The sequence below is a fragment of the Babylonia areolata genome, chromosome 19 (genome assembly GCF_041734735.1).
Source record: "Babylonia areolata isolate BAREFJ2019XMU chromosome 19, ASM4173473v1, whole genome shotgun sequence".
NCBI classification, from domain to species: Eukaryota; Metazoa; Mollusca; class Gastropoda; order Neogastropoda; family Buccinidae; genus Babylonia; species Babylonia areolata.
The window spans coordinates 50,526,264-50,538,763 of NC_134894.1; the positions used below are offsets into that span (position 1 = coordinate 50,526,264).

At 44.8% G+C, this 12,500-nt stretch overlaps 1 protein-coding gene across 1 annotated transcript in view; it reads left to right on the plus strand.

Moving 5' to 3' along the window:
• Positions 1-12,500, plus strand: part of LOC143293824 (WD repeat-containing protein 91-like) — a 155,701-nt gene that overhangs the window by 103,051 nt on the left and 40,150 nt on the right. Inside the window, exon 12 of the mRNA XM_076605092.1 lies at positions 10,923-11,031. Within this exon, the coding sequence (XP_076461207.1) occupies positions 10,923-11,031 (109 nt within the window). The remainder of the gene's footprint in view (positions 1-10,922; positions 11,032-12,500) is intronic.

Sequence of the window (12,500 nt, forward strand, 5' to 3'; positions counted from 1 at the left end):
GCCTAGTGGCCAGTGATTGAGCGAGCTATGTTGGCGGGGGCATCAGTGCTTCTTGGGGTTTGCTGCTCTGGTCCCAGGTCTTAATTGACAGCCTACATAGCCATCGTAGCTTTTAGGGCTGATTAAGTGGTGGTTTTCGTACTGATGCCCCTGATAGGGCTTCCCATGCCGAACAGGTCGTGAGTGAGGCCCAAACTAAACGTGACCCACTGTTCCTTTCGCTATTCTCTATTCTTCTTTTTACCGCCTCTTTTCTGTCCTCAGCTCCCCATCAAGCCTTCTTTTCCACATTCTTTTTTCTCTGTGGCCTTCTTCAGGCCCGCCGTGTTTGCCGTGCGGCGCGACCTGTGATGGAGGAGAATGAGATCCTGGGGATTGAGAGAGCACGCTGCTCTCAACACATCCCTTTGGCTCGGACCTCTCCTAAGACAGGCGGCACACATTGGCCCATGTGTGTCAATCGGCTACCCCTTCGTGGGGCTGGGTCACTACCCCCGTAGTGCTCGGTTCTCTGTCCCCGGGAGCTGGGCATGATCGGGGGGGGAACACGTTGGAGCTAGGCTGTTGGTCGTATATCCCTCCCGAAACCTGGAAGGGGTCAAGCTGGTGTTCCCTTGACCCTGGCCCCTAAGTTGGACCCCATGGTGGGTGGGTAAGGGAGGGATGAATTTACAATTATTTAAACATGAATTCCAAACAACTACACCCCCCTAAACTCGGAAAAAGAAGAAGACAAGGAACAGACGATTCGGACTCAGATTCGGAGGTCGTTGAGACCTCTGGATTTTGGCCGTCGTGGCTTGTGATGGAGGGCGCTGATGACAACAAGCCCTTGTCGGCTCTCAGCCCCTTCGCTATCCAGAAGGGCGTCCAGTGTCTGGCGGGATCGCTGAAATCCATCAAGAGGCTGAGGAGCGGAGCATTTTTGGTGGAGACAGAGTCTAAAAGGCAGACACAGCTTCTGCTCAAGGCAACCACTTTTGTGGATAGGGCGGTGAGGGTTTCCCCTCACAAAGGTCTCAACTGCTCAAAGGGGGTCATCAGATGCCCGGAGTTGAGAGGAGTGTCTGAAGCTGAGATCAAGAGCGAGCTGTCCTCTCAGGGAGTGACCGACGTGTACAGGGTGACAGTGAAGAAGGGGTCGGACAGAGTCCCGACCAACACATTTTTCCTCACCTTCTGCTGCCCGAATGTCCCCAGGGACATTCGAGTCGGATACCTGATGGTGAGTGTAGGCCTGTACGTGCCGTCCCCTCTAAGATGTTTCAAATGCCAGAAATTTGGACACGTGCGGGACCGATGTAAGGAGGAAGAGGCGTGTGGCACCTGTTCAAAGGCGGCGCACCAGGGCGATTGCATCAGTCCAGCCCGTTGTGCGAACTGCGGAGGCGGCCACCCGTCCTCATCGAAAGACTGCCCCGCCTGGAGAAAGGAAAAGGAAATCCAGAAGGTGAAGACAGAAAAGAAGATATCGTTCTTTGAGGCAAGGAAACAGGTGGAGGCCACGTCGCCTAAGGCGTCTTACGCCTCTGTCGTCAGACCCAGGATGGTGGACGTCGCGGTCCAGACGACGTCCACAGGGACGCAGACGGACGACGTGCCTACCTTGATAGAACTGTTGGCCTTCGGTGGAGGTGCTGTGTCCACCCCTTCCCATCCTGTGCGGCAGTCCTCAGGGGCTGCTGGGCGGGAGCGGAAAGCCTCGGACGGAGGCACGTTGTCCGCCTCCCGCCCCACCCCACCCCCTGGGCCCCCTCGCCCCGCCTCTCGTCTGCCTGGCCCTCGGGCTGGCAGAAGTTGCCAGAAACCCCCCATACCTCCAAAACTCAAGGAGGGGAGGGTTGCGGCCTTGGCGGGATCGGGAAGAGCCGAGGTGGTGGATATTCCGACTTGGTCAGAATCAGAAAAATTAAATTATAAAAATAAGTACTCAATCTTGGCCGACCTTGAGCCACCGCAAGCAGAGGAGCAGGGGGTAGCGATGGAATAGGCTGCTGCTTTTTTTTTTTAACCTTTTTAATGGCAGTGATCCACTGGAACATCCGGGGGTTCTACGCCAATTTCCAGGAACTTCAGCTGCTTTGTCGTGCTTTGAAACCTTCAGTGCTGGCGCTGCAGGAGACTCTGCAAAGAGATGGCAAGGTTTTATCTCTCTCTGGTTTTAACTCCGTTTTTAAACCCGCTCAACCGAAGCAAGAGGGATTGACGGGAGGTGTCGCTCTTTTTATACATAAGTCCCTTTTATACAGCACAGTTCCTTTAAGCACCCCTTTACAGGCGGTGGCAGTCACAGTCACACTTGAGAAAACCATCACTGTCTGCTCTCTGTACCTTCCTCCTGCCGTCCGTGTTCTGAGGCAGGACCTCATGAACCTGGTCGACCAGCTCCCACGACCGTTTTTACTCTTGGGCGACTTCAATGGACACTCTGGGGAAGTGAGATGACATCAGCCTGAGGTCTTCTCTTGGAAAACCTTCTTTCCGATATGGACTTGTACTGTCTTAACGACAAGTCTCCCACTTACCTTCATCTGTCCTCTCGAAAGCTCTCGTGTTTAGATCTGTCGGTCTGCGATCCATCGTTGGTCCTGGACTACGAGTGGAAAGTGCACGATGATCTGCACGGGAGTGACCACTTTCCTGTCGTCCTCCGCCCCACAGATGGAGAAGGTGACTCTCTGCCTGACCGCCTGAACTATGACAAAGCAGACTGGGGAATTTTTACCATGAAGATAAGAGCGGAGCTGCAGGAAGAAACAGTATTGAAAAGCAAGGACCCTGCTGACACTCTGACTCAGATCGTTTTAGATTGTGTCAAAGCAGCAGTCCCATCATCTGCCTCCAAGCCTCAGGTGCCAAGAACGCCCTGGTTCAACGCGGAATGTCGGGAGGCCCATCAGTCTCGGAAGAGAGCGCAGCGACGCGTCTTTCGGAGACCGGAGACCGATAGCGTTCGAACCCATCAACAGCTGAGGCCGAAAGCCAGGTATGTTTTTAAAAAGAGCCAGAGAAAGTCATGGAGAGATTTTTGCTCTTCCTTAACCTCCAACACACCCAAGAAGAAAGTGTGGAGGGTTTTAAAAAGAATTAAGGGCAAAAACGCATGCCCAACCTTTCATCATCTTAAACTTTCAGACGCTCTGGTCACAGAGAAGAAAGCAGTTGCCAATTTGCTTGCCTCCACAATCGAACAGAACTCGAGATCTGCTAACAAATCTGCTCGGTTTCTCAAAACCAAAAACCTGACAGAAAAATCACCCTGTAACTTCTCTTCCGACAACACAGAGAACTACAACCTTCCTTTCACAATGAATGAACTTAAATCTGCCCTTCAGACCTGTACGGATTCCTGTCCAGGAATGGACGAGGTCCATTATAAACTCTTAAAGCATCTTCCCGAAACCTGTCTGGACACCCTGCTCAAAGTTTATAACCACATCTGGATCACAGGCTTTTTTCCACCCTCCTGGCGGAAAGCCCTCATAATCCCGGTGCCGAAACTGGGACTAGACCCCTAGAACCCCTCCAACTACCGTCCAATAGCACTGACCAGCTGCATCTGCAAACTGATGGAGAAGATGGTCAACGGTAGACTGATGTGGAAACTAGAGACTGATGGCCTTCTGGCGAAAGAACAGTGCGGTTTCCGCAAGCATCGCTCTACCGTTGACCATCTGGTTCGTCTGGAAACCACTGTAAGAAATGCCTTTGTAAACAAACAACATGTGGTGGCCATATTTTTTTACTTGGAGAAAGCTTACCATACCACCTGGAAATTTGGAATCCTCTCGGACCTGCACAGGCTCGGCTTCCGAGGACACCTGCCCCAGTTCATCCACAATTTTTTTGCAAAACAGACAATTCCAGGTGAGGGTCGGCACCACCCTGTCGATCCGACATTCACGAGCAGGAGCTGGGTGTCCCGCAAGGGAGCATTCTGTCGCCGGCTCTCTTCAGCATCAAAATTAATGACATCGTTCAATCTGTTCAGAAGGGATCGGACAGCTCACTGTTCGTGGACGATTTTGCCTTATATGCAACTGGCAGCACGTATGCCAGCATCCAGCGACGGCTTCAGCTCTGCGTCAACAAAATCCAGTGTTGGGCAGAGGAGAATGGCTTCACATTTTCGTCCTCCAAAACTGAATGTATTCATTTTCATAAGTTTCGCCAGTTCTATCCGGACCCTGAAATCCGTCTGGGAAAATCCACCATCTTGGCGGTCAAGGAAGCCAAATTTTTAGGGGTCATCTTTGATCAGAAAACTTCCTCAGCCATATTAAACAGCTGAAAATATCTTGCCAGCACACACGGACTGGGGTGCTGATAAGAGAACTCTCTTGCACCTCTACAGAGCCCTGGTCCAGTCCAAACTGGATTACGGAAGTGTAGTATACGGCTCGGCCAGACCGTCTTTCCTGAAACTGTTGGACCCTATACACCATCAAGGGCTCCGTCTCAGCTTAGGTGCTTTCCGCACCACCCCTGTGCACAGCCTGTGCGCAGAGGCGGGGGAACCGCCTCTCTCCAACCGCAGACTGAAGCTGACCCTAAACTGTTATTTGAAATTGTTTTCTGAACCTACAAACCCTGCTTACGATGCTGTATTCAACAACCCTTTTGACAAGAAATTTAAAGACAACCCAAACTGCATACCTCCTCTCAGACTCCGCATTTAGCCGCACTTAGAAAATGCTGATCTGGATGTCGGTGGCATGTCAGATTTCTCTAAGTTCCCTGACAGCCCTCCGTGGACCTTTAGAACACCTGAGGTCCGATTCGATCTGGCCTCGTACCGTGAAGACTCCACCAGTTCTCTGGCCTACAGAACTTACTTTTCGGAACTGTGCCACAAATTCCCCACTTTTCAAAGCATCTTCACTGACGGTTCCAAGTCAGAGGACGGAGTCGCTGCATCTGCGTTCTGTCCCGACTTCCCTGACCGGCCCTCAACGGAACACATCCTGTCTGACAGCTCGGTGTACACTGCGGAACTGACCGCACTGGTTCTGGCGGTAAAAATGGTTCTCTCTTTGAAACAAAAGAGATTCATGATCTTTTCCGACTCCTTGTCAGCCCTGGAGGCGATCACGTGCAGGAATATCACTCATCCCAAACTGCTGGAATTCTATGAAGCTTTTACTCTCGCAACGAAGAAATGATACGAGGTTGTGTTGGCCTGGGTTCCTGGACATGTTGGCATCCGTGGTAACGAAAGGGCGGACCTGCTGGCCAGGAACGCTGTAAAGAAAGAATTATCCAGATCCTTTGTACCATACACAGACATGAAGCGGAAGGTGAACACTTACGTTAAGGATCTTTGGCAAGAGGAGTGGAACACCCAGACGGACAACAAGCTCTACCAGATCCGTCCAGACCTAAAAGAGACCCTCCCTTCGGGGGTGAAGAACAGAAAGGAGGAGTCTGTGCTGTGCAGACTGCGTGCGGGGCACATTTTTTTTACTCATTCTTACTTGTTGAAGGGGGAAGAGGCCCCTCGATGCATTCCCTGTGATGAGCCTCTCACCATGAAACACGTGCTCCTTGACTGTTGGGATCTGCATGACATTAGACGCAGACATTACACGGCGGTTTCTTTGAAGATTTTGTTTCGTGATGTCCCTCCGTGGGCGCTGATGGACTTCTTAAAAGAAGTGAACATTTTTAACCAGATTTGAAGATTTTAAACTATGGAAGTTTTTTTTTTTTTTGACTTTGGAGTGGAAAGTTTGAAGTGGTGACTCGTTTTAATTGGTTGTTTTTTTATCCTTGTAGTAGTTATTGATGCGGCGATAGCCTTGAGATGGCCTTAGTGGTCGGCGAGGCTCTAAGCACCATAATTTCATTTCATTTCATTTCATGTGAAATACAATAAACAGACGTCAGTTTCAGTGTCATCACTTCGCTAACACCATTGTAATTATCATGATCATCATTGTAGTCATCCCCCTCTTTCTCTTTTCTTTTTCTCTCTCTCATTTTTCTCTAAGATTTGCAGTGGGAAAAGACAAGAAACCAACTCCAGTAAGAAAGGAAATTTATTTTTATAAAAGATATGTTTACTTCCCATGCTTTCTCGCAATTGAGAGAAAATGTGGGAGGGAAAAGACTACACTTTCTCGTGATCCCAATCTTTCCAAGATAGTGAGAGAAATCGTGGGATTGTGAGAAATTGTGGGCTAACAGGGGGTGTGAAAAGAATATAGGGACTGAAAATTTCTTGTCAGGTTGTTTGTATGAAGCATACATTATTATATTGTATTGTATTACTCTTTTTTGTCACAACGGATTTCTCTGTGTGAAATTCAGGCTGTTCTCCCCAGGGAGAGCATGTCCCTACACTGAGAGCGTCACCCACTTTTTAGTTTTTGGTATTTTTTCCTGCATGCAGTTTTATTTGTTTCTCCTGTTGAAGTGGATTTTTCTACAGAATTTTGCCAGGAACAACCCTTTTGTTGCCGTAGGTTCTTTTACATGCACTAAGTGCATGCTACACACGGGACCTCGGTTTATCGTCTCATCCAAATGACTAGTGCCCAGACCACCACTCAAGGTCTTGTGGAGGGGGAGAAAATATTGGCGACTGAGCTGTGGTTCGAACCAGCACACTCAGATTCTCTCGCTTCCTAGACAGACGCGTTACCTCTAGGCCATCACTCTATGTGTCATAAAAGCAGTCTCAGTCTAATGAATAAAAAAGAAAAGGTATGTGATAGTGTTTTGTTTCTTTTTGATGGTTATACTCTTGCCTGAGAGTCAGTTCTTTCATGAATTAATAGACCTTTTCCAATTGATGACTGTTAAAATTATTAGTTGCAGCGGCAGTTTTTGCATGGAATACTGCTTTGTGCCCATTGATTATGATGAGACAAGAAAAGTCCAATTTACGAATAGAGAAAGAGAGAATGAGGCAGACAGAGAGATGTAGAAAGAGAATGAGGTGGACAGACAGATGGACATGTGTGACTGACTCACTGTCTGTTTCAGTGTTTCAAGCACACGGCGAGAGCAACACCAAGGTGTCCTTACCTTGATGTATGCTTTTCCAGAGACAAAGAGATCAGTGTGTATTTTGATGCTTGATTGTCATGACATATGAATGTTCTAAAGACAGACAGAAGGACATAAAAATGTGACATATGATTGTCTTAATATATGCTAATGACAGACATAATTTGTGTCAGTAAGAATTCATTGAAAGAATGAGTGATTGTGATGTGTCTGCACATGTTCCCATTCCTCAACTCACTGAGGAGAGTCAGTCAGGTTTTAAACTGGGTGAACTTAATTAATCAGAACACTTGTCTTTATAAATATTTTATCTGTGTATAAATCTGAATATATGTGACCTTTGCCTTCGTTAACTCATCAGTTGTGCTTAGTAGTGCGTGATTCTGTAAACGATTAACCAGTTTTGTGCCAATAAGATATGAGCTGATATCCAACACAAAGTGCTTCCCTGGTGCCTATGAGACATGTACTGACGTCAGGCATCTATTCCGAATTTTCCTTCATTTGAGTTTGTTTTAAGGAACATAAACAGACTCTGAACAGTTAGTTTTATGTGTCTGGATTACATAAAAAAACCCAACTATTTAAATGAGCGTACATCAGCTGGAAGACCCTTTCTTCTTGATAATGATTAATTAACTTGACAATGTGTAACGCGCGTGGAAGGGGGGTTGCCTCATTTGCATAAATGGCATCAAAACCTTCAACAAGCAGAGACAGTGGTCCAAGCCATAGAACTTATATGACTTTGCAGGCTGTTCAAATGATTATAGATAAGTATAATGATGGAGATCAATCTTTCTTGTCTGATGATTCATTAGAACTTGAAGGTGATGACAGTGACAGTGATGAAACTGACAGCAGCATTCAGTGCTTGTACAGTCAAGTTATCAAAGCTGACAGCATTTTTGAGCAAACAATGATGGCGGCTGATGAGAGGGGCAATTATGTGCATGTGGTTTGGGAAGGGGGATGGGGGGGAGGAGAGGGAGAGGAGTGGTGAAAGTTGTAGGCCAGTCAGAGAGCATGAAAGGGAGTGTGGTTACTGACGTCAGAGAACGGTTCCTGTCATTGAATACCTCCGCGGATTTGACAACAGCTAATGATGAGTTGAAAGTACAAACGGTTAACATGATTTTTATTTGTTCACATTTGTCACTGATGAGATGGCTGACTTGTTCATAGAGGAGGTAAACTGGCATGCATAGCACTGAGACACTTTTGTCAGCCCAGCTGCAGCCTGGACTGGGTGATTGTCATGAAGGAGGGGGCTCTGTATGGGGAAGTTCTTTGGTGTCACAAAGCTTGACTGTGCAGTTTCTGAGTATATGGTTAATCTTGATATATGTTGACTGAACCCACGTTTGTCATTGTCATGACATTTAGTTACTTACATGCCTGCAAGAGTTGAGATTGTCATCATAAACTTATCACCTGTTTTATTTTCATCCACCAGTCATTTCCAGGTATATTTGTTTTCTTTTTGGATGACATTCTATGGAGGTATAAATCTACTTTTTTGTTGCACAAAAATTACCACCTTCTATTTGAAATGCCTGAATATTTAACCAGTTGAGTGCCTGTAAGACATCAGCTGATCTCCTACGAAAAGTATTGCCATTGTGCCTATAAGACGTCCACTGGTGTCCTGAATATGTTCCGATTTTTCCTTCATGGGAGTTTGGTTCAATTCACATAAACAGACTCTGAACAGTTAGTTTGATGTGTCCAGATTATGAAAATACTATTTAAATGAAGACCTCTTTCTGCTTGATAATGATTTGCTAACTGGACCACATGGAATGCACATGGAAAGGGGGTTGCATCATATAAAAAAAGAGGCGTTGAAAGTGACGGAAAAAGTCCGAGTCAGCAGATTTACACAATTTTGAAGCTGTGTTTATGATTATAGATAGTTATTGTGATGGAGAAGGATCTCTCTTGTCTGATCATTGGTTTAAGCATGAAGGTGAATGACAACGATAGTGATGAAACCGACAGCCCATTTGATGGTAATTCAGTCCGTCTGTCCAATCATACAGTGTTTTTGAACAAGTGGTCATGACTGACAGTATATGTGCAGCAAGCATTGGAAGGGGTGTGGGGGAGGGGGGGGGGAGAGGAGTAAGACAATAGGTCGAATGCCAGCCAAAGGCTGTGAAGTGGGTGTGGCAGTTGGAAGCCGGTGTACTCACATTTCAATGCATACCGCAGGAAACAGACAACCTCCAATGCTCCATGATTGTCACAAAATGGAGAGTGGGATGTGTACTGGACATGAAACATGTGCTTTCTGTTTTTAACGCTTTTTGTCACTGAATCAGATGGTTGACTTAAGTGTTTGAAGAGGTGGCAAGCCAGATGCACAGCAGACACTTTGATCGGCCCACATGCAACTTGAAGGGAGTGAATGTCATCAAAGAACTTCACCCTCCAACTTGCGAAAGCTCATAACTGACAAAAAGCTGATAGCTTAGTTTTTGAGAACATGAATGACTTTTTATATTGATGATGGCCACATTTGTCATTGCAGGGACAGTGATTCACTTACATGTCTGCTACGAGTTGTGATTTATCTTCATAAACTTATAGCCTGATTTTAAGTTCTTCTACAGGTATAATCTGACAATAGGCATACTATTTCTAGCAGTATTTTGCTTGTTTTCTTTATGAATCTCATTATGTGGAGGTGGAAATAGACTTTTTTGTTGCACAAAAATTATTACTATAGTGGAGTGATGGCCTAGAGGTAATACATCCACCTAGGAAGCGAGACAATCAGAGCGTGCTGGTTTGAACCATGCCTCAGTCGCCAATATTTTCTCCCCATCCACTAGACCTTGAGTGATGGTCTGGGCACTAGTCATTCGGATGAGACGAGAAACCAAGGTCCTGTGTGCAGCATGCACTTAGCACACGTAAAAGAACCAATGGCAACAAAAGGGTTGTCTCTGGAAAAATTCTGTAGAAAAATCCACTTCAATAAGAAAATCAAAACTGCATGCAGGAAAAAATACCAAAAAGTGGGTGGCGCTCTCAGTGTAGTGATGTGCTGTCCCTGGGGAGAGCAGCCTGAATTTCACACAGAGAAATCTGTTGTGACAAAAAAAGAGAAATGCAATACAAATACGATATCTTGACTATAAATGCCTGTTATCTACAATCAAACTGATTTAGAAAAAGCCTGAGAAAAAAAGCCCAGAAGCATTCATTTCCCTTCACAAAAACCTTTACTTTCTTTTTGTATCTCCCATAGTTTTTGTGCAAGAATATTTTTTTAATTTATTACCCCCAATCCTCAAAATTCCCAGGCAAGGGGAGAGCACTTTTTCAAAATTCTCTTGCACTCAACTGGTTAACTGCAATAAAACTGAGTATGTGGAAAGTTCACATTCAGAATCCTCATTAATTTTCTGCCACATAACTCTTTTTTTCTGTATCTCTTAATTGTTTTTATGTTAGATTTTTTTAAATTACTGCTAATTCCTCAAATTTCCCAGGGAAGGGGAAGGCATTTTATTCATCAGTCTATTTGTTTATTTATTTATTTACTGATTGACTTTTTAACAAAATCTTTGGCATTGAGCAGATTAAACTGAAATGTATAACTATGCATCTTACTTTATGTAATGTTGTTACAGAAAAGGGTTTATGCTAAAAAATCGAAAGTTCCTGAATACTTTATATTTCTTTGCAGCTTCTAAAGTGGTTTATCTGCTCCTTTGTGAATGGCTGGAGCAAATAAATGAAAAAAGTAACAGTGAGTATACATTGATGTGTATGAAATATTCAAACACTGAATGTTTTAGGTGTGTCCCTCAGGTATGGTATCATTTGTTTTTAATGCACAATAATTTATTGAATTGTAAATGACTCACTTAGCTAATGGAGAAGCTGTGCTGTGATTTTAGAGATACCTGGCTGTAGATCCCCAGCCAGTGATGATGACCTGCTGCGTGTACAGTGGAAATGGAAAACTGTTGGTAGCGGCAGGCTCAGATGGCTTTGTCAGGTTGTATGGTGAGTTCACATTTGATTACTTTTCTATACATTTGCATGTGTATGTAGATGTATGGGTGTCTGCAAGTGTGTGCACATGTACCGAGTGCATGGTTGTGAGTGCTTTTGTGTATGTGCTTGTGTGAGTGTTTGCCCTTTTTTTTTGCCATGTGTTTTGACGTGTAGCTCTCTTATGCTTGCCTTTATTTCAGTGTATAATTTACATCTGCTTGTGATGTATTGTATACTTCTTTGTTTTTTGATTGATAATATGGATACTTTTCTTTTTTTATTACTTTTTTTCCTGTCTCAGATGGTAATATTGCCATAAAATGAAAGTACATACAAACAAAAAACAACTTAAAGAAACATAGAAGTAGACAACATATGAGACATACCAGCAGCCTGTCATGAAATCTAAGAACGATAATCATAATCATGAACACTCACCTATCAACAATATTGATAACAAGAGAGTTACCTCTCTTTATTGTTTGTTGATCACTCACCTATCCCATGACTTCTGTTGTTAGAGCACCAGTGAAGACAACACCACCACTCCCCTCCACATGTTTCTGTTTCCGCTGCTCTCTGGGATTCCACCAGATTCATTCATGTCCATTCTTGAATATTGTCTTCCCACCTCTGTCTCTGTCTTCCTCATCCATGGCTTCCTGTGACTGCCCCTACTATATGGTCTTTTCAAGTTCTGTTGAGCGGGAAACATGTCCATATCATTTTATTTTTCCTTTTTTGACAACTTTGAGGAGGTCAAAATGAGGTCTTATTGCTTGTTGGATCTTGCTGCGGACCTCTTCGTTTGTCACATTATCTGTGTAGTCGATACCCAAGATCTTCCTGTTGCATCTCATTTCAGTTGCCAGGATCTTTCTTTGCATGTCTGCTGAGAACGTCCAAGTTTTGCAGGCATGGAGAAAGTCTGACAAGGCAAGGGAAGGGAGCACAATAGGTGGATCTTGGAACTGATGTTCTTGTCTCTCCTGATTGTTTGAAGTCTTGCTATCACAGCTGCTGTTTGTACAATCCTTGCCGCGGTTTTGAGCCATTATTGGATGTGATGGAGCCAGGGTGAAAGTAGGCATCCCTGACACACTCCAACCATTGTGCAGAATCAGTCTCCCTTGTTACCACTCAAGAGTATGGCACTTGTGGCCTTGTAGAGTTGTTCAATCACTTGCACAAGATTGGCATTGATGTTGTATATCCTCATGGTCGACCATAAGGCAGCATACATGTTCATAATAATTCCACCCCATGGCACATACAAGACATTTGAATTGCAGAACACAAGCGTTGCCTGTTGGAACGGTGATGCTGATCAACAAAACTGAAAGTCCACAATCAAATCTTCTGAAAACAAATAAACAAAGTCAAACATATGATCTCATCAACAAAGACAAACTTCTTTTCTTCTCAAGTTCTTGATTCCACATCCTCTAAATCTCTTTATTCCATCATGTCAAATCTTG